At 38.7% G+C, this 23,360-nt stretch overlaps 2 protein-coding genes across 3 annotated transcripts in view; one reads left to right on the top strand and one right to left on the bottom strand.

Moving 5' to 3' along the window:
* The window catches only part of LOC138374961 (zinc finger protein 480-like), a 240,769-nt gene that overhangs the window by 24,859 nt on the left and 192,550 nt on the right, over window positions 1–23,360 (bottom strand). The gene's annotated exons all lie outside the window — the stretch shown is intronic.
* LOC138374892 (zinc finger protein 415-like) lies at window positions 18,130–19,254 on the top strand. The gene has a single exon (XM_069458106.1). It carries the CDS (start codon window positions 18,130–18,132, stop codon window positions 19,252–19,254), a length of 1,125 nt encoding a protein of 374 aa, XP_069314207.1.

Here is a 23,360-nt window from a genome sequence, read left to right as displayed (position 1 = left end):
CTCTCTTCTTTTTTCCTGGGATGGGGTGGGGAATGGGGGTGTGAAGGGGGCAAGAAGTAAAGGAGTCTCTGTTTCTGCACGGTACCTTTTAAAAGGAACATTAAAAGTGGTTTTGTTCTCTTTTTGTACTGGATTTACTTTTTTTTTTTTTAGTTCTTTTTCATTTTGTTAAGTTTTTGAAGCTTAAGATAATTCTAGTTTATTCAATTTCTATTTTTCTATATGTAATTATTTCTAAAATAGCTTTGATATAATCTCCTCACATCATTGTTTTTAAAGTATGACTTATTTTCAAATTTTTTCCTTCGACCCCAGGATTCATTAGGTTTTTTTTAATAATTTCAAAATTGTTTCTCTTTGAAATTAATTGTGACCAGTTTGGGTTTTTTTTTTTTTTTTTCTGTTCTTTCCATGATGAGGTTTTATTTTATTTATTTATTTTTTTAAGACACAGGGCCTTGTTCTGTTGCCCACATTGGAATGCAGTGGACAATCATAGTTCACTGTAGCCTCCAACTCCTGGGCGCAAGCGATCCTCTTGCCTTAGCCTCTCAAGTCACTCGGATTATAGGCATGAGCCACCACATGCAGCTGGCCTTTATTATATATTGGAAACATTCTTTGGTATGTAATATATAATTTTAGATTGTTTCAATGTGTACTTGGTGAAGATATCTGTGACTTTTTTTAGCCTTAATATCAAAACCTAGTTGAAAGAGTTAATTCAATTGTCTTACCTATGTCATCTGATAAAATAGTGAGCTGTGAGCTACTAAATAGATGTTCCTCTTTAGTCCCTCTGGTCCATTCTGTTCTCTGCAAATGTAAAATGGTGGATTGGATTGACTTGGAAGTTTGTTCCAACAGAGCCCATGTATTCATGAAGAAAGAATTTGCTCAGAGCTTATTTTTTACAGCAATTCTCTTTTAAACATTTATAGGTATGTGTTCATAATTGTGTATTTTTTTTTTTAGTATATTACTGTTTTTTCTGTTCCAGAGGAACGAAATGTTTGGGATCAATGGCATCAGAATCTTTAAAGAGAAGTTTCTTTTTCTCAGTTATGTGAGAGGTGGTCCTGGACTTTTCTAGAGGTGATGTGGTAAAGATAGTCCCGCCCATTGGCCCTTCTAGGCCACCATATCAGAATTCAGTCACACCTCCTTCTCATTCAACCTAGACCTTCTCAGGATAACTTAGTGAAATGTCTCCCCCTCTGAGCCTCAGTGGGCCCACCTGTAACAAGGAGATGAGGGACTAGACCAGAAAACCTCAATCTGAGCTTCATTGACCCCTGAAGTGATTGACCAAATGGAGTGCATGTCTGTGTGTGGCTTTTCTTCTGGGACAGTGTAGTGCACAGTTTCAGTTAGAATTTTAAGTGGGACCCAGTACTCTAAAAATGAAAACAAAAACAAAAGTACAAAAATGAGAAAAACCAGGGCTAAGACTCAGCTAAGAGAGACCATCTTTCTCTGCATTTGAGTTATCATGACTAAATCTAAAAGCAGGTCATGCCAGTCACTGGCATTGACATCTCCACTGGTGTGCCATGTTCCTCAGGACAAAATCTAGACTCCTCAAAGTGAAGGCCATGCCAGAGGGTGTACTGATATGGCTGTGTCATTCTCATTCATTCACTTATTTATTACATATGGAGCCAGGTTTTTTTTTTATCTGAAAAAGGGATCAAAATGGTAAACCAACAGAATATTTATTTTTATTTTTAGAGACGAGATCTGGATATATTGCCCAAGCTGGTCTTGAACTCCTGGCCTCAAGTGATCCTCCGACCTTAGCCTCCTGAGTAGCTGGGACCACAGGCACGAGCTGCTGCACTGGCAAGATTATTTTTTAAAGGAAGGAGAAAAACAAACCCTTTCAGTAATTAATAGTCATATAATTCAAATGCCCCAATACAGAGAGCTGATGTAATCATTCCCCCAGGATCCCCTACTTCCCTTGCTTCTCTGTGACATCACTACTTCATCCAGCTCTGCCTACTCTGTTTCTGTCCCTGTGGCTGATCACAGCCTGGAGAAAATAGACACCCAAACTGACTTGTCTCATTTCGGTTTTCTCCTCCTTGCATTTTGACATTTCTCTGTTCCACACCTTTCCTCTTGATCCCTTCAGCAGCCTAATGCCTCCTCTTTTATCTCTTCTTTCAAAGACCTTTGTTCTTCTTCCATTGAGCCCCTGGAAGCAAAGGAAGATTCTCCTCCCACAGCCCCACGCCCTCCCCACCCCACTCCCATCTCAGGGCCTGTGATCTCTACTCTGTAGTGAGTGGGAATGGTCTGTCCCTGCTCCTGGCTGTTGCCGGCCCTGCGATTGTGCACCACTTGCCAGCCCCACTCGCAGTCTAAGGACAGCGTGGCATCCTCCCTTTATGGCGCCATCAATTTTTCTTCAATTGAATTATTTTGGTCAGTATACCCAGATGGTGGTATTGTCCATTAACACACACACACACCCAACAGAATGAGGCTTTTTTCCCCTCCATTCTTCCATCTTTAAAACAAAAATTGTCCATGAAATACATATTTATCTTTAGTAAGCACCCTTCTTCTGTGTTCCATTTAAAAGCTAAAAACTTGGTACTCTGTCTTCAATTCTTGCCTTCAATTCTCTCTTGACCCCATCCAGTCAAGCTTTCACATCCACTATTCCGCTGATATTTTCTTTTTCAGAGTCACCAGTGATCTCCCCATTTCTAAATCCAATATTTAATTTCCTGTACTCATCTTTCTTTTCCTGTCAGCAGCATGTTGCACAGCTGATCTCTCTCTCTCTCCTTTTACCTTGCCTTGAGGACTTCCCACTAACCTTTAAAAATCTATTTAATTTTGTTGTCACCTCCCTGATCACTTTGAGCTTTCTTCTGCTGGTGTCTCCTGAACTCCCTGTTGTCTGAATGTGGGAGTGACCCACAGTTGGATCTGTGACCCTCTTGTCATCTGTGTGCTCACCCACTGCCTTTCCTTTTCATCTCATCTCATGATTTCAACCCCACTACATGTCTCCATTTCCCTTACTGACCTCTCCCCAGAACTCTAGAATCCTCTGGCCAGTTCTTTGTGACATCTCTGCTGGGAAGTCTAACAGGCATCTCCACCTTCATATGTCCAAAAGTCACTTCCTGAACTCCCCCAGACTCGTTCCCCTGCAGGCCCCACCTCTCAGGTGAGGAGCACCCTGTACTTCCTGGGGCTTGGCTGAATTTATTGGTATGTATTTTAAACATGTGAGATAATTATGTTATTTCTAAATGTTGTAATTTATAATATAAATAAAAAGTACATGTTTACTTAAAATGATGAGGGAATACATCTTTTTGAATATGCTCTTGATGTGGGAGAGAAATGTTTGCAGACCTGGGCCCTCCCTGCTCTGCTCCCCCCAGACTTCTATATCCTCATCTCCTGCTTGTGTCATCCTTGCTCGCTCTGCTCCGGCCTCACAGGCCTCTTTCCTTTTCCTGGGGCCAAGGTGTCTCAGGCCTCAGGGCCTTCACATGAACTGTCCCTCTGCCTGGAACTCTCTAGTTCCTAAGCTGCAGGTGGCAGACACCCCAGGTGTGTTTCTGTTATCACCTTCTAAGTAGAGGCTTCTCTCACCTCCTCTAACTTAACATTCCAGCCACACCCTCACTCCTCCTCTGGTCCATATTGCCTGCTCTGCATCTTTCTTTCTGCTCCTTTGTGATCCACCATCTGGATACTGGTGACAATGACGCCCCAAGGGAAGAACAGAGCCAGAGGGTGGGAGGTGTGCTGGGCTTGCCTCTCTGAGTAGAGCTCAACCCTGGCTTCACATTATAGTGCTGAGGCATTTTTCAAGTACATCTCTTGTGTCCCCTTCTCATTCACATAGTCAGGTTGGGACCCACTGTCAGTTATATTTGCAATGCCCCAGGTGTTTACAGTCTTTGTCCAGCATTGAGGATCAAGGCTCTGTGTCCTCCATTGCTGAGGGTTGAAATCAGCCTGTGATCCACAAAGGGGTGAGGGGACTGTGCTCTGTATCGAGTTTGGTCAGGGCCAGCTCTGTCCCCTGGAAAGGAGCTGAGTCCATCCCGGCTCAGCACTCCTGCAGTGTGTGTGTGTGTGTGTGTGTGTGTGTGCATGTGCTTCACCAGGAGGGCAGAGTTCGGAAGAAAAGCGTGGTGAACTCACTAGTTGGTCTTCTATAGGAGTTTATTAACCTTGCATCCTGCCTTCCCAGTGCCATGGGTGGCAGAAGACTGCCTTTGCACTGGGTGAGATCTTTCCTTGTTTGTCATCATGGCACAGGAAGAGGTATGTGATTTGTAAGCTCTAAACCTCATATTTTTGACATTCAGGAATAACTTCTAAAGATTCAGCATACATACAGAAGAAGCCAAGAAGAGGAAAGAAAAGGAGTCAGGAATGTCTCTTATTCAGGTGAAATGATTATTTTTGGTGGATTGTTCTGAGTCTTCTTCCTTTCTGAGATGCCAGGCATTGCTAATCTCTGACTCTGAACCTTCCATCCTGACATGTTTCCTTGCACTCACCGATGTCTTCCTTCAATCTTTCTCATCCGCACTTAGATTCCATTTCACGGTGACCCAGTGACATGACCTTGTAAAGAGGCTCCATTGGACATGGTCCTGGGAAGGGCTTCACACCCAGATGTGGATTGGAGACAGGTTGTGGCCCCATGGGCCTGCTGTTGGGTAGAAGGGATTGTTTAGAAGCCACATCAGGATGCACTGCCAGGTTTCTGTAGACCAGGATTAGTGAAGCTACATTTGGAAGTCACATCATAATGTACATAATTATGTGCTAAATTTTGGAAAAGGAGACCAATAAGGGGAAACATTTTTAGCCTGGTTTTGTCATGCATCTCAAGCTAGTGAGTCAGTATGTCTCTGACTCCAAGCTCTTAATGACTTGGAATGGAATGAAAAGTTGAAACATCAGTGACAGGATGCTTTATTCCATCATTAATTTTAAAATATGAAATCAGTATCTAACTGCATGAGATTCTTTAAATCATTCTCAGTACTTTCATCCCATCGAGACTCTTATGCTGTAGGTATTTCAGGTAAAAATGGTTACTATTTTCCTCAGAAATCAGAGCAGAACTTCTTTGTCATTACAGAGGAGGTAACCATATTCTCTTTCCATCTATTATTATTAAATGTTATGTTTCTTTTATTTTAAACCTCACATGATTTACATATTTGTTTTATAGTAAATATTCAAACAAAGATGCACTTAAGTCCTAAGGCCTAAAGCTTGTCCTTTTCCCTGGAGATGAGCTCCCTCCCTCACAAATGGAGAACCACTATTGTCAGTTCTCTTGCAAGAATCAGTGCAAGTATTGTACAAATGTATTTCTGTGTTACGAGATTTTAGGGAAAATTCTTCCGTGAATGTTTTATTTAGCTATTTTATCCTGCATACTTGGAAAATTTACATGTTTTCATGTTAGGAACCGGGATAGCTTGTCCTTTCACATCTTCCTTTGTGTGATCTCTGAATGAAGGCAGGTGGGTCTTTTCTTTTTCTGTTGTTTCAAAGAAAGACTGCCTGCCTCTGAGCATACAGATGTCTGAGCCCTCATGCAGATTAGACAGTTGAAAAAATGTTGCTTCTACTAGCAGGGTTCATTTCCTGTTTTCTTAGATCTGGCAAGATTTCTTTCCTACCCCCAGCTGCAAAGGGGCCCTCTCACACCAATGCCATGTGAGATTTCCCACTCATTTAAGCAAAACTTAGTACTGTGTTCTTTTAATATTTGGATTATGTGGGGAAAATGGTAATTCTTTTTAATTACATTTGTGAATTCCTTGGGAGTCTGAGTAGGTTTCATTAATTTGTAGACATGTATATATAGAATGATTTTAATATTTTACTCGATTTTTATATATTTTAAGAGCTATTTATATTCTGTAGTTTAATTCTTTCTTTATACACTGGAATCTTTTTTCATGTTACACTTTTTTTTTTAGTGTAAAACAGAAGTCTTTCTCCTCTCTCCTTTTTTTCATTTGTTTCGCCTTGCTTTGACAGGCTTTGCTTAATTCGAGATTACAAAATTCTGTGTTTCTTTGAGATCTAATTTTATTGTTTAAAATTTTGTTTACATCTGTATTTAATTTGGATTTTTGTGTATATCTTTTAGACATTTTATTTGATTCATTTTAAAGTTTCCGATAATATATGTTGTAAGTAGTTCATATGTAGTTTGGTAAACTCTTCCATGTTCTTTTTCTTTTCAAAATTATGTTGGTTTTCCTTTGACAGAAGGCAGTCAGATTTTATTGGCATTTGACTATTTCTTTTATGTTTAATGGCTCTCAATATCTGTAGTTATGGAAGTCTTGATGTCACGATATCTTCTAATAAGCATTGAATATGTCAATCTTTGAGAATATATTTCAATAAAGTTTTTTTGTTTGTTTTACAGTTAAGTAGTATTAGGTATATTTACATTATTGTGCAACAGATTTTTGGAATTTTTTATCTTGCAAAACTGAAACTCTGTGCCCACTGAGAATTAATTTTTCCTTTTAGACGACATCTAGTAGTGACCAATTCCCTTACCTTTTGTTTATCTGAGGAAGATCTAATTTCTCCATCTCTTTTGAAGGAAATTTTTCCAGGTGTGGTATTTTTAGTTTCCAGTTGTTTTCTTTTGGCACAGGGAATATATCCCACGTCCTTGTAGGCTGCAAGGTTTCTGCTGAGAAATATCTTAGAAATATCATAGGTGCTCCCTCTTGGACTTAGCTATTCTCTTGCTGTTTTTAAGATCCTTTCTTTTTCTCTGAATTTTGACAGTTTTATTATGATATTGTTTGTTGTAGGTCTCTGAGATTTAGCCTAGTTGGATGTTAGGTTGGTGCAAAAGTAATTGTGGTTTAAGCATTGTTGAAATTTGCCATTTGATATTGGACTACATTCTTAAATAAATGTGGTTATAGTATATACATCATTTTAATGTACATTTTTCACTTTTTTTTTGCTAATGATTTATTACTTGCTGTTTACTTTATATTTATTTTAAACTATGGAAGTGACGTTAGACAAAAAGCAAATGTGAGCAGTTTTCTTACTCTAATTCAAAATGGGTCGTAAAGCAGTGGAGGCAACTCACAACATCAACAACACATTTGGCCCAGGAACTGCGAACGAACATACAGTGCAGTAGTGCTTGAAGAAGTTTTGCAAAGGACACGAGAGCCTTGAAGATAAAGAGAGCAGTGGCCTGCCATCGGAAGTTGCCAACGACCAATTGAGAGCAATCATCAAAGCTGATCCTTTTACAACTACACAAGAAGTTGCCAAAGAACTTAATGTCAACCATTCTACAGCTGTTGGGCATTTGAAGCAAATTGAAAAGGTGAAAAAGCTCGATAAATGGGTGCCTCATGAGCTGACTGAAAATCAAAACATTTTAGAAGTGTTGTCTTCTTTTCTTGTATGCAACAACGAACCATTTCTGGATTGGATTGTGACACGCAAGGAAAAGTGGATTTTATACCACAACCGTGAAGACCAGCTCAGGGGTTGGACCGAGAAGCTCCAAAGCACTTCCCAAAGCCCTAAAAAGGTCATGGTCACTGTTTGGTGGTCTGCTGCTGGTCTGATCCACCACAGCTTTCTGAATCCTGGCAAAACCGTTACATCTGAGAAGTACGCTCAGCAAATCCATGAGATGCACCGAAAACTGCAACGCCTGCAGCCGGCATTGGTCAATAGAAAGGGCACAATTCTTCTCCACAACTCTCAACTGCACATCGCACAAGCAACGCTTCAAAAGTTGAATGAATTGGGCTACAAAGTTTTTCCTCGTCCACCATATTCACCTGACCTCTCGCCAACCAACTACCACATCTTCAAGCATCTGGACAACTTTTTGCACGAAAACACTTCCACATCCAGCAGGATGCAGAAAATGCTTTCCAAGAGTTCCTCGAATCCCAAAGCAGGGATTTTTGTGCCACAGGAATAAACAAACTTATTTCTCATTGGCAATAATATGTTGATTGTAGTGGTTCCTATTTTGATTAATAAAGATGTGTTTGAGCCTAGTTATGATGATTTAAAAGTCACGGTTGGAAACTGTAATTACTTTTGCATCAGCATAAATATCTTTAAGCTCTTGAATTTGTATGTTCATGCGTCTTGTGAAATTTGAGAGTTTTGAGCCATTATTTCTTCAGACAGGCTCTGTGTCCCTTTCTCTTTGTCACCTTTTTCTGAGACTTTAACAATGTGTAGGATGTTACCCTTCGTGATATTTCATTAATCCCTTAGGCGCTCTTCATTTTTATTTTTTTTTTTCTTCTGCTGCTTTTCCCTTCCTTCCTTCTTTTCCCTTCCTTCCTTCCTTTCTTCTTTCTTTTCTTTCTTCTTTCCTTCCTTTCCTTTCTTTTCTCATTGCCCACCCCCTCTTCTGTTGCTTTTCCTCTTCACTTTCTATTCTTTGCCTGGTTAGGTCTGATTTTGGACCCATCTATTGAGTTTTTCATTTCAGTTATTATATTTTTATAGTTGAGAATGTCTGTGTAGTTCTTCATAGTTTCTATCTCTTTGTTGCTATTCTCATTTTGTTCATGCATTGCTTTCATGATTTCCTGATGTTAATGTATGCTATCTTATAATTCATTGAACATTATTATAACTCTTATTTTGAATTCTTGGTCTGGTTATTTATGAGTTTCTGTTTCTTTAATGTCAGTTTGTAGTGATTCGATTTGTCCCTTTGTATCAGCTGTGTTTTCTCTCCATGTGTCTTATCTTCTGTTAGTAGTACTGCGGTTCAAAAATCAGCACTTTTCACCATTTTTGGTGTCTGGCTTCATTCAGGAAGGATGCTGTCCAATCAGCCTGGCTCATGATTGTTGAGATTTCTCAAGCCTTTTCTGGGGATGTGTGTTCTGTAGGCTTTTGCTTATAATCTGCTAACTGAAGTTAATTTAGGTGTGTGGATATGTGCTATGTGCATGGATGGCAAGCCCATGGTTTATATCAAAGAGACATCATCATTTGAAATAAGTTTTATATTTTTTAATTGAAATTGTGTTAAATATTTTCCATGGGCTTAATTTGTTCTAAACTATCGTGTTAATGAGTTAATAGTAATAAGAATAGTAACATGTGCATGCCTGTATATCTATACAATGACTTTTTATGATGTTCCATGTTCTTATTCTTGAATTTGTTTCACATTTTCTCCATTAAATAGACCTCTGCCAATATATTTTTGAAGCTGTATCTGTTATTAAATGATTATGTCTTTCTGTTCAAATCTGAATCCCAGTCACCTGAGTTCAGGTGCTTGCTCTGCCATTTTTAGTTCTTTGATTTCCAGCCAGTTTCTTAGAGCATCTGTGATGGGAGTTATTTCCTAGTACAAACCTTTCTATCGTGGGCTATCATCTTATTTTACAAGCTAGTACTTGTAAAGCATTTAGAATAGTGTTTTGCGCATGGGAAATGTTTAACAATGTTAGTTACTGCTGTCGCTGTTATCATCACAGTTGTTAGATTCTGACTTTTCTTTCTTTAAAGCCACTGTGGATTTTGTCATCTCTGAAGACACCACTTGTATTCCAGCTCATCTAGACACTGAGTAGCACTTCGTGTATTGAACATAATATCTAACACTTCTATGGCTATAACCCTGTGTTTACTTTTTATTTGTTTATTTCCACAAAAACCGAGAAGTTCACAGTGACTTAGGGGATATCATAATCTCTTATGAAGAGTACAATACAATGCATTTCGGGAGAGAAAACTTATTCAAAAGTACCTTAACCTGGATTTGTCAGAACACATCAATCTAGTTAATACTTAATTTCGCTCCTCTCCTCATTTTGTGTGAAGATGATATCTCTCTCCATAATGCCTTGGTGAAATGTCTTTTCCATTTTAGGAACACTTGACGTTCAGGGATGTGGCCATAGTATTCTCTCAGGAGGAGTGGGAATGCCTGGACCCTGCTCAGAGGGCTTTATACAGGGACGTGATGTTGGAGAACTACAGGAACCTGGTCTCCCTGGGTGAGGATAACCTCCCTCCAGAAGTCGGGATCTGCCCTTGTGTGTCTTTGCATTTAATCTCCTGTGCCTCCTGGAAGCCCCTGCATTGCTTGGCTGAGATTGACGTCTTATTGACTCAGGAATGAAAAGCTCCATAATGCAGCATCTGGACTTTAAGCATCCCCCTTTGTCAGATGTTCTGCTCCATTCATGATGCAGCAGTGATGATTGCAGACCTGAAATATGCATAAAAACTTACAGAAAACTTTTAAAACACCTAATTCCCTATTCTCTACCCCTATGCTTTTGACTCAGTAGTTCTTGGAACAAAACAAGTTATCTGCAATTTTATAGTGTTCTTTAAACTTTCAGAATGAGACAGTCAGTGGGTGAATTTGTGAAGTAATTTCCTAGCTTCATTTGTAATGTCTTCTATTCTCACATGAACATAGGGCTGGGATTCTGGAAAAACCAGAGTAAATCATGTTCTTTTCATTTTATAAGCAGGATATTCTTTTCCTGACCTGAATCTTACCACCCTGTTGGAAACAGGGGAAAAGCCCTGGTCTGTGGAGAGCCAAGTGAAAATAGCAAGGAAACCAAAGCAGTGGGAACGTATGAAAGATGTGATCACAGGTAAGAGCTCAGATGGACATAGTGGAGGCTGCACCATTAAATAATGTTTTGGGAATCTCTCAGCAAGTTGAAGGGATAATGTGGGAAAACACAAGTTTATATCCTGTGAGTTCTCAAAAAAAATTTAAGCTTTCCCCACTTAGCACTGTGCTCTTGGGACATGTATAAATTTATCCTTCACCCTCCAGTGGTGCTGCAGCTCTACCAGAAACAAAATGGAAACTTCTTACTGTGGCGGACACACTCTGACATGTAGCTTCAACAAGCTCTTTGATTCCTTCACTCTGAGGGGCCCGGGGAGGGCCATTTCACAAAGGGCTCCTTCTCTGTTGGATCTCTCCTGTACTTGATTCCATCTGATGCTCGATTCAGTCTCCAAGTAGAGTGGAGGTCTCCATAGCCCAGATGCCTGGAACTGTCTATGTTCCATCACATTTCATGTGCCAAGACGACCTAGTAAGGACATGGGACACATTGGCTGCTCCTTCCTCCTTTGTGTCTGGGAAACTGCAAACTGCATGAAACTCTCTCAAGCCCTCTTGGCCTTTTGAGTTCCTCAGCCATTTCTTCTGCTTTTGCCATGGTTCACAGATGTGTGGAACAGGAGAGTCCTTGGATCTTCTGAGATTGTTATTCAGCAGAACTGTAAAAACAGTTGACAGGTTTCCTCTGTTTGATGCCTAATCTTCCATAGGGAACATATCTCATTCTTTCAGGCTCTTAACTTTGGGTCTGTGGGTAGCACACACAGTACCCCACTAAGGTTCCTCAAAATCTGACCCCCATATGTTGTATTTTCCTCTCTTTTTCACCACTCTTACTACTTTATGAATGTTGGTAATCCTTGGGTCTTGTCTGATTTTGTATCCTCTTAAGTTTGTGTGATTTTTGCCACTGATAATTGTTTTTAATATACATGTTCCTAGGACTTGTTGTCCTTTTTTCCCACTGTGATAACCCCAGTATAGGTTATGTTGTTGGGTACCTTCCTATGGAATGGGTTTACATGAAAACAGAAAATCCACGAGGGTGAACATTTTGACTACTATGTTTGAATATTATCCTGCTACATACAGAGATGCCCCTTGAAACCTTGAGCAGAATTGTCAGCATGTCCCAGGGCACTGAGATGGAAAGTATCAGGAGAGCCTGACTGATAAACATTTCCAGTTGTCGTTCTGTTTTTTGGACCCAGCACGCTTCTGCTGTGCTACTCTGCTTTCCTATGTCATTCTGGTTTTTGAGGAGCTTCACAAAAGTGTCTCTGAAGGGCACTGTGACAGTGTTAATCATGTACTAATGATCATTTCCTCTGAGCCAGCAATTAATGGTGTAGAAGTTCCTTCTAAGGAGAACATTGTTCAAGCCCACAGCCTATGTCTGAGGCTCTTAACTAAACTGTTGTTCATGCCATGTTTTTTATCTGCTGTATGTGTCATTATTCGTTTTTTTAAAAATCTTTGTTTAGTTTTTTTATTTTTTTGATAATAAAATTTAAAAACTGTTTATTTTACTTCTGCCTAGGCTAGAATGCAGTGGGTGATCATAGCTCACTCCAGCCTTGAACTCCTGGGCTCAAGCAATCCTCCCCCTCAGCCTCCTGAGTAACTGGTTCTCCAGATGTACGCCACCAGGCTGGCTAATTTTTAAAATTTTTTGTAGAGACAGGGTCTTACTATGTTGTCCAGGCTGATCTCAAACTCCTGGCCTCAAGTGATCTCCCTCCTCGGCCTCCCAAAGTACTGAGATTACAGGTATGAGACACCGTGCCTAGCCCTCTACACAATTTTTGAAGTTCTAGAAATTACATTGTTATATGTGAATACTGTTGTGTCCCCTCTTTTTCTTTCCATCTGAATTTCATATAAAAGTTTACCTTGTTCCTGTCAACCCACAACCAGGTATTGCTCTTGGGTTCTTCTTTGCTGCTTAGGTTGCTGATGATCTTTTCCATGGGTCTCCATGTCACTGCCAGAGAATGTTTCTGCACTTTGCAGCTACTAAGAGTGCCTTTCTGTACAAGCCATTCCCCTTTGTTATTTATTTACTTATTTTTTTCTATAAGGTGACTTATGTTCCCCTGGTAATAATTATGCAGTCAAATTTATTAATTTTTTGCATGTTAATCTTCATTCATATGAACAACTATGTAACTACTAATTATACAGTAGTAGTACTCTTGACCTCATGTCTTGGTTTTTAAATTTTGTCATATAACTTTTCTAATATTTTCCATCGTATTAGCTCAGCAGAATTAAAATATACCATATTTATCTTATTCTTTGAATTTAGATTCAATTGATTACCATAAATATTTGAACTCTACCTTTCTCCTCTATTTCCCTCTTTACTCATCCTGTGGCAATTACCATTATACTTTTCCTTCATATGAATCTGACTATCTAACATACCTCTTAAGTAGAATCAGACAATATTTGCCTTTTTATGCCTGGCTTATTTCACTTAACATAATGTTCTCAATTTTATCAGTATTGTGGTATATATTGGGAATTAGATGTTTTTAAATGCTGAATAATATTCCATTGTGTATATATACCACATTTTGTTTATCTGTCAACTCAGATGTCAATATCCGTTGGTTTCACCACTTTACTATTGGGAATAATGCTGCTACAAGCATGAGTTTACAGATATCTCCTGAAGATTCTATTTTCCATTGTTTTGGTATGTACTGTAAAGTTGAAGTTTTAGGACATATGCTCATTCAATTTTGAATTATGTGAGGAAATGTGATTCTTTTTTCTATATGTTCTTCACTATTTTCCATTCCCAAAAACAGTGTACAAGACTTTTCCATCTCTACAGCTTCACCAACAGTGCTTATTTTCTATTAATTTTGACAGTAAACGTGTTAATGAGTTTGAGGTGATATCTCCTTATGGTTTTTCTTTGTATTTTCCTAATGATTAGCTATGTTTTGCATGTTTTCACATGCTTGTCAGTCATTTGTCTATCATTTCTGGAGAAATGTGTATTCAGTTCCTTGGGTCATTTTTTAATTAGGTTTTTGTTTTTGTTGTTGACTTGTGGGAGTTCTTTAGATGTTAACCGCTTATCAGATACATGACTTCACAGTTTCCTTTTAATCTTTAGTGTTTTCCATATATAAGATTATGTCCTCTATGAACAGAGATCATTTTACTTGTCTGTTTCCACTGCATGCCAATTATTTCTCTGTAGAGATGAGGGTCTCGCTGCAACTCCTGTGCCTGGGCCTCCCAAAGTACTGGGATTATATTAACAGGTGTGAGCGACCGTGTCTGGTGTCCTCTCTCCTTTATTTATTTATTTATTTTTTTGATACAGAGTCTCACTCTGTTGCCCAGGCTAGAGTGCCATGGCATCAGCCTAGCTCACAGCAACCTCAGACTCCTGGGCTCAAGAAATCCTCCTGCCTCAGCCTCCCGAGTAGCTGGGACTACAGGCATGTGCCCTATGCCCGGCTAACTTTTTCTATATATTTTTAGTTGTCTGGTTAATTTCTTTCTATTTTTTAGTAGAGACGGGGTCTCGCTCTTGCTCAGTCTGGTCTCGAACTCCTGACCTCAAGTGATCCTCCCGCCTTGGCCTCCCAGAGTGCTGGGATTACAGGTGTGAGCCACCGTGCCCAGCCCTCTCTCATTTTTTACTTTAGTTTTTTGGGTCTTTTTTTTTTCCTTCTTTCTGCTATATTTTTGTTTAGTTTGTTTTTTTCTCCTAATTCCTTGAGGTATAAATTAGGTTATTGATTTGAGACCTTTATTCTATTTTTATATAATCATTTATAGTTGTGAATTTCCTTATTAAGAATGTTTTTATTGCATTCCATGAGTTTTGGTATGTTGTGTGTTCTTTTTCCCTTGTGTCAGATATTTTCTACTTTCCCTTGTGATTTCTTCTTTGATCCATTGGTTTATTCAAAGTGTGAATGAAAGTGTGTTGTTTCATTTTGACATATGTTTGGAATTTCGTTTTCCTTCTGCTCTTGATCTCTAATTCCACTATGGTAGGGAAAGACAGTTTGTGTGATTTTGATTTGTTAAATTTTTTAAAACTTGTATTATATCCTAACTTGAGGTCTCTTCTGTGATCATTCCCTGTTCACTTCAGAATAATTTGTATTGTGCTGTTCAGGTGGTTTGTTGTGTATAAGTCTATCAGGTCCAGTTAGTCTCCAGTGATGTTTATGTCATCTATTTCCCTATAGGTCTTCTGTTTGTTTTCTATCTTTTTCATTTGTTTGTTTAAGAGACTGGGCCTTGCTCTGTTTCCCAGGCTGGAGTGCAGTGGTATAATCATAGTTCATTGCAGCCTGTAGCTCATGGGCTCAAGTGATCCTTCTGCCTCAGCTTCCCAAGTAGGTAGGAATACAGGCATGCTTCATCACTCCTGGCTAATTTTTAAATTTATTTGTAGAGATGGGGACATGCTATGTTGTCTGGGCTAGTCTCAAACTCTATCCTCCAATGATCCTCCCACCTCAGCCTCCAAAAGTGCTGGGACTACAGGTATAAGCCACCGTGCCCAGCCTCCTGCTTTTATCATTTTACAATGTCCTTCTTTGTCTGGTATAACTGTGACTTAAAGTTTATTCTGCGTGATATTGCCATAGCCATCTCGGCTTTCTTTTGATTACCATTTATATGGAATATCTTTTTACATTCTTTCCATTTCAGCTTGTATGTATACATATAGCAAAAGTGAGTCTCTTGTGGATAGTGTGTAGTTAGAACCTGTTTTCTTCTCCATTCATCCAATCCATGTCTTCTGATTGCAGAGTTAAACCATTTACATTAAAAAGTAATTATAAATAGGGAAGGCCTTACTGATGCCATTTTGTTACATATTGTTTGTGCATCTTGTGGATTTTTTTATCTTCATTTCTTTCTTAGTCCCTTTATTTGTATTTCCCTGATTTTTGTTTATAGCGATTGGTGCCAATATTATTTCCTTTTTCTATGTCATGCAGGTATATTCTTTGTGGTTATCATTGCAGGTACATAAACTATCTTAAACTTATAACCCTCCATTTTAAGCTGATAAAAACTTAACCTCAATCATATACAATAGCTACTTCTTTATGGCTCCAATCCCCCTTTACGTTATTGATGGCAGAAATTCCTTCTATATGTGTTATATTTATATTAACATATATTTAAGGGGTTTTTTATGCTTTGCAAGAAAAAAAAATTGCCACTTTTATAGTAAAGTCTCTAAAGTTCCATTGTTTGATAAGATTAATCAGCCTTTGGTGATATGTATGATGACATGGTCCTTTTCTTGTTTTAGTCATTTTTCCCATCAGAAATACCATAAACTGGGAGTCGTAAAACACAGAAAGTTATTTCTCTCAGATATGGAAGCTAGGAAGTCCAAGATCAAGGTGCCAGCTGAATTGATTCCTGGCAAGGCCCTCTTCCTGGTTTCACGCAGTCAACTCCTTGCTGTGTCCTGATACGGTGGAAAGACCGAGAGGAAACAAACTTTCTCATGTCTTTTCTTATGAGAGCACGAGTCCTATTCATGAATGTCTATCCTAATGACCTAATTATCTCTCAAAGGCCCCACCTGTAATAACATTCCATTGGAGAATAGGACCTCTACACATGAATTTTGGCTGATACAAACATTCAGGCCATAGAACCTGCATCATATTTTGAAATTTCTTTTATTATTTTTCAATTTGTGCCATACAGTGTTTTCTCTGATGTCAGTTAATTAATTTTTCAAGTACAAATGCTATTATTAACATATATATTTTGCAGCCAATAAACTAGATAATTAAAGGGCACTGCATCTATAGGAAATTGCTCCATTGACTTATATAACTGCAAGTGTGAAATCACAGTTGAGATTTCTCACTTGGTTACTGAGTTCTTATGCTGTATAATGCTATGTATTTTCCTTACCTCATACATCAAAAGTCAGTGATCTTAACATCTATTCCAGTTCTTATATTGTGTGGTGGTTCTTATATAGAGGATTTGGCTTTCTTCTTAAGATAATTCTTTAGAATTCTTTTTTTTTTTTTTTTTTTTTTTTTTTTTTGAGACAGAGTCTCACTCTGTTGCCCAGGCTAGAGTGAGTGCCGTGGCGTCAGCCTAGCTCACTGCAACCTCAAACTCCTGAGCTCAAGGGATCCTCCTGTCTCAGCCTCCCGAGTAGCTGGGACTACAGGCATGTGCCACCATGCCCGGCTAATTTTTTCTATATATTTTTTTAGCTGTCTATGTAATTTCTTTCTATTTTTAGTAGAGATGGGGTCTCGCTCTTGCTCAGGCTGGTCTCGAACTCCTGAGCTCAAACGATCCGCCCACCTCGGCCTCCCAGAGTGCTAGGATTACAGGCGTGAGCCACCGCACCCGGCCTAGAATTCTTTAGACTATAACTTTGTATAATGAGCTTAATAATTGCTTGCTTATTTGTTTTATTATGGATTACTGCAGTATCTCATTAATTAATTTATTTTTAAGAGAGGAGGTCTTGGTCTGTATTCCAGGCTGGAGTGCAGTGCCGCAATAATGGCTCACCGAAGTCTCAAACTCCTGGACTCAAGTGATCCTCCTGTCTCAGATTGTCGAGTACCTGGGATAACAGGCATGAGCCACTGTGCTCAGCTTCATTAGTTTTTATTATGATTTGCAGATGATGATTTTTCAGTATGTGTTGTGCAATATAACTGAAATGCACCACTTGTTAAGGTCACAAAATTCCTATTCTGTGTGGGTGTAGATAATTTTACAACAGATACTTAGAAAAATATTATATTTGTTAACATTGTTTTATTAATCTTATTTTCTCACTGCTATTATGTTAAAATTCAGAATTACCCTTGATTTAGATTATCCGAGTTTGTTGTGGATTATTTACCAATACAATATATTGTATGGTCTTTTAGCATTTATTTGTGTACAGTAAATATGCTGTAAATACGTGTAATATATTTTTTTTCTTCATTTATGAGACAGTGGCATGTTTCTGAAAATTGTATACTTTGGGGTCACTGTGGGAAAAGTACTATTTATTTCAGACTTACATATATTTGTACAATGTGAATGTTTGGTCATGATGTTAGAAAGTAGGGTTCCCTAGAATTAATTTGAATTACATGTAATGACTCTTTCTTTCTTAAAGAATTCTATTCCTTTTGTGTTCCCAAACGTGATCATGGTTAGGAAGTTTAACATAAGTATTACTTTTGTGTAATATTATGCATTTCAATATTAAATGTTTACTTATTATCTGTAGTTAATAGGAAACCTATGGATCTTTATATCTTGCAGATGTCACTCCTAAATGTGTGATCAAGGAATTACCCCCAACAGGGGAAAGTACCACAGGGGAAGTATTTTACACAGTGATGTTGGAAAGACATGAAAGCCATCCCACTGCAGATTTTTGCTTCAGGGAAATTCAGAAAAATGTCCATGACTTTGAGTTTCAGTGGAGAGATAATGAACAAAATTACAACATGGTACCTTTGACAGGAAAAGAAAATTTTACTGGTAGTAAAGACCAATGTGATACAAGGGATGCTGGAAACAAGCCTATTAAAAATCAGCTTGTACCTGAACTGCACATATTTCAAGCTAATGGGAAAGTTTGTCATCAAGTTGAGAAGTCTGTCAACAGTGGTTCCCCAGGTTCAGTACCCCAAAGAATTTCTTCTAAGCTCAATTTCCATATTTCTCATCAATATGGGAATGATTTCATCTTTTCTTCATTACTCGCAGAAAAACAGAAAGGACACCTTAAAGAAAAACGTTACAAATGTACTGAGTGTGGCAAATCTTTCGTTTATGTCACACACCTTAGTATACATCAGACAATCCATTCTGGGGAGAAACAATATAAATGTGATGTATGTGGCAAGGCCTTTAATCAGAAATCAAACTTGGCAAGTCATTGTAGAGTCCATACTGGAGAGAAACCGTATAAATGTAAGGAATGTGACAAAGTTTTCCGTCGTAATTCACACCTTCAACGACACTGGAGAATTCATACTGGAGAGAAACCTTACAAATGTAATGAATGTGGCAAAGTCTTCAGTCAAGAAGCAAACCTTGCAAGTCATCAGAGAATTCACAGTGGAGAGAAACCATACAAGTGTAATGAATGTGGCAAAGTCTTCAGTCAACCCACACTCCTTGCAAATCATCGGGGAATTCATACTGGAGAGAAACCCTATAAGTGTAACGAATGTGGCAAAGTGTTCAGTAGAACTGCCACCCTTGCAGTTCATCAGAGAATTCATACCGGAGAGAAACCTTACAAATGTAATAAATGTGGCAAGGTCTTCCGTCACAGTTCACACCTTACCAATCATGGCAGAATTCATACTGGAGAGAAACCTTACAAATGTAATAAATGTGGCAAGGTCTTCACTCAAACGTCACACCTTGCATTACATCACAGAATTCATACCGGAGAAAAACCATACAAGTGTAATGAGTGTGGCAAAGCCTTTAGTCTGCATTCACACCTCACTAGACATCAGAAAATCCATATTAGAGAGAAACCTTATAAATGTAATGAGTGTGGCAAAGTCTTCAGTCACAGTTCCCTTCTTGTACAACATCAGGGAATTCATTTTTGAGACACTTCTTACAAATAAATATAGCAAACTCTTCAATGTGAGTTCAAGCATTGACATTAGAGCTTTCATATTAAAGAGGAATTATATAAATGATATTTGTCATGAATACTTATCCTGGTTTTGTAACTCATTAAACACCAAAATAAACATCTTTGATGAAACCACACAATTGTAAAGTGCGTTCTGAGGCTATTAGCCCTGTATCAAAACTGTAGAACATCAGAGGATTTATATGAGGAATAATTCCATCTCTATCTACAAAAATACCTTTTTGAGATTACATACTGCAGAACAATTATAAGTCAAAATATATTAAAACCTATGATATGATATATCAAAGTTAGCAGGACTTTTGGAAATAGCCAGTTTTCTTTAGGTTATACATTATTTAATTATTTGAGGTTTATTCAAAAGGGTACATTCCTATTTATGACAGTTCTAACATGAACTCTGAAATCTGTTACTATTTTGCATCCTTACACACTTTTCACAGTAGTCTCTGGACAAGAATCAGTAAAGTGAAAGAACCTCCCTCATTAGGTGAAGATCATTTCTATCCAAGTTCCTTGAAGAATTACTCTGCCCTTTAAAATTAAATATTGTCTGAATCAGCATGTGGGAGGTGCTGAGAATAATGTAAAACAGTGATGTCACTCATCATGCTTATTGTGTTCAGGGTGCCTTTCTCCTGACAGGAGGGCACTTTGGGTTAAATGATAGAAATGCTTTATCAATTGACCACAAAATAGAACAAGCCAAGGCCTTAGGACATGGGGTCTATATGAGAGGAGGTTAATAGGTTATTAGAGATGGATTATGTGGTAGAAATAACACAGGGGAAATGGTGGCTACATTTTCCATTGAATGACAATTGCTACTTCACCAAAAATTAAGGGGAAAAAAAATTCTGGGGAAAGCATAGTAGGCTTCCCAAGCTAGTCCAAAAATGGCCTGAGAGAACCACAATAGGTGACTGGCTCAAGTTGTTATGGTTGTTACAGGGTGCGGTTGGGGTGGTGGTACTCACGTGTGCTTTGAACTTGTAGCTGGTGCCATAGGAGGGAGCACTGAGCCATCATTATCAGCTTGTCCAGATGGATGTAACAGGAAGAAGATGCGTAGAAATGTAAAGGGTGTTAATAGTCAAACATGAGAAATGTAGTCTGACTCTTTACTGTATCACAGAATGTTAATTCTTGGAAACTCCTGCCTTTTTGGTTTTAAAGGTCCGCAGTTTTCTTTATGGGATTAACTACATTCATTTTCCTGCTGCACACATAGGTCACGTTAGACCGTATGATTGTTGCAAATGCTTGTGAAATAATATTTAGTTGGCTAAGATATTTTTGTGCTACTTCAATGAAAATTAATGTGTGGAAAGGTCTATTGTAAAATAAATATGACTAAGCAACTTTTCTAGAAGAGTATTTTTTCAAAGGCAATGGAAATATCATTTTCAGTTTAATGTATTGAAATATATATCCTATGGTTCATGTTCAGCTATGGTAAAATGACCTTTTATTTTTGTATATGATTTTTACTTACAGTTTCTTACTCCTTCCATGTATTCTAATCCAGCTTATTTATCTAATACCTTTCTTTGCTGTATACATTGCTTCTCAACAGAAGCATTGGCATTCACCATCTGAGTCTTATTGATGGCATAGTTGCAAGAGCTCATTTTCTCCCATACGGTGTTGTTCATGAAGCCCCTACACAGAAGGCTAGAACTAGTCTAGTCCTTGTTTTTCTCATCATCGTGGGTCAGCCATGTAATTAAAGGAATGGGTTGTGTCAAAGAAGCAGCCCACTAAGGTTTTGTTAGTTGTGTTGTAACGTTTTGCCACGGAGTCAGCAAAGTTAAAACAGGTACCTCCAGCTCCCTCCCACGGGGTGGGCACCAAATGTTTACTCTGTAAGCCAGATTTTGGGTTCTGTTCTGCTCACTTTGACTAAGGGTTAAAAGAACACCCAGGTGGGGGGGTGCATGCTGTCTTGTGTTCCCATAGAGACCTACTAGCTGCTGGGTCTTCTTTTTTATTAGTGGGTGTCATCAGGGCCAACTATTTTTGCTTGACTGTATCTGGGACATTTCTTTGGCTTCCTACCTACGTGGTCTTGCCATTCAGCTTGGGACCATTCACTGTTATTCCCCATGTCCCAAAGGTCTTTATCAGCACCCAGTCTGAGCTAATACATTGTGACAGGGTGGGTTATAAATTTTTATCTGTAGCAAGCTCTGAACTAAGAAAGTATTGTCATTTTTTTCCACCTAGTATGCAATAATTCTTTGTTAGACAACCCACTGGGGCTTGTGTAGCTTAGGTGGCAGGCCAGTAGATATGCCTCACTGTTACAGCTCAAATTGTTAGCTGTGAGTATAACCCTTCAGGTTGCAGCGATGCTTTGTGCCACAAGCAGCCAAAATATCAATGCCTATAATGCACTAAGTGATAGGAACCATGGTTACTGGCACTCAACATGGCCCAAAAGGCCCCACCCATAATCAGATAAGCACCATGGGACACCACATTTATCCTCAAATATCCTAATGTCATCACTTTTTTTTTTTTTTTCTTTTCCTCTTTTATCTTGAGAGGAGCATAGGAAACGTACAGACCTTGGACCTATTCCTAACAGCCTCATTCAGTCCAAGACATTGGGTCTGCAATGTGCCTTTCTTAAACAAACAGCAACTGGGCAGCCTAAGACTTCCCTGGCTTATCTTCATACCTTTCCTCTAGATCGTGTGTCTCCCTCTCTGTGGAAGCCTGCATTGATCCTGTTGGTTTCCCCTCAGATGCCTCAGGGACGATCTGAATATCTCTTCACTTCTTTCTCAGGTGCCTCTTGGTCTGTTTGAGTACCCACTTCCTGGGCTCCCTGCCCTGGAATGAGTGAGCACATTAGCACCGACTGTCAGGGGATTGTGTGCCTCACTCCTGTCTCCACATTCATTTCTCTGCCTGAATCCATGTAGCCAGCTCATTCACCTCCACAGGTGTGTGCATGTGCATGTGACTGCCATCCCTGTACCTGCCAGGCCAGCGTTACTGCCATCAGTCAGTTAATGCAGATATTACCCCTTCTACTTTGCCAGGGAGCAGTGGTTCTGTCAGTGGTTCTGTTCATTATGCTAATTTTGTGAAGCAGCTTCACTGAGCACTAGGGACCAGCTTGTCCAATGCTGGTGAGCCAGAGCACTCACACAAGTTACATGGAGCAGGTTTATTACTTACAGATCTAGGCAGCAAGGGGCAACAGAAGACTAGCATTCATTGGGAACCAGTCCTCAAGGTTCACAAAAGCCACTTGGGGCAGATGGAGTCTCACCTTCATGTTCTCCATTTGCACAGTGGTGGAGGAATCCTGAAGTGCAGTCTGCTCTGAGTTTTATACACTGCTACCGCTGAGACTAAGGCATTGAAGGATACCCTGTTTGAAAAAGGGACTGGAACAGAGTCCCAGCTGTTCTAGCCAGTCCCTTCCTCTCTTTTCTTAGGGTGTTGCATTCCCAGACCCATTATACAGTTATTCTTGAAGACTACAAGGAAGAAAGTGAGGAGAACTGGGTCAGTCCAAGGTCTTTCTCCACTGTGTATTCTTGAGACCCTGGTCAAAGATCAGTTGACTGTATATATGGGTTTATGTATGGACTGTTTCTTCTGTTCCATACATCTACCTGTCTGTCTTTATGCCAGGACCATAATGTTTTAATTACCATAATTTTGTAACATTTTAAAATCAGGAAGTGTGATGCCCTTAGTTTTGTACTTCTTTCTAAAATTATTTGCGTTATTAAGAGTCTTTTGTTGGTTCCATATGGATTTTAGGGTGTTTTTTTGTTTGTTTCTTTTAAAAAACTTACAGGAATTTTTATGGAGATTGTATTAAATTTATAAATCCCATTAAGTACTATGGAAATTAAAGAATATTAATTTTTCTGATCAATGATGTTAGGTTATATTTCCATTTACATATGTGTACTTAATTTCTTTCATTAATGTTGGGTAGTTTTCAGTGTGCAAACTTTTCACCTCATTAATTAAATTTATTCCTAAGTATTTTATTTTTTTTAGGTGCTGTGGAAAATGGAAGTGTTGTCT

Source organism: Eulemur rufifrons, chromosome 24 (genome assembly GCF_041146395.1).
Source record: "Eulemur rufifrons isolate Redbay chromosome 24, OSU_ERuf_1, whole genome shotgun sequence".
In the NCBI taxonomy this organism is placed as follows: Eukaryota; Metazoa; Chordata; class Mammalia; order Primates; family Lemuridae; genus Eulemur; species Eulemur rufifrons.
Note: the sequence above shows the minus strand (reverse complement) of the source record. Positions and strands in the feature narration are given on the sequence as shown.

Excerpts from the sequence above, each read along its gene's own strand:
- LOC138374892 (XM_069458106.1), top strand. The coding sequence starts at position 18,130 with ATGGTACCTTTGACAGGAAAAGAAAATTTTACTGGTAGTAAAGACCAA.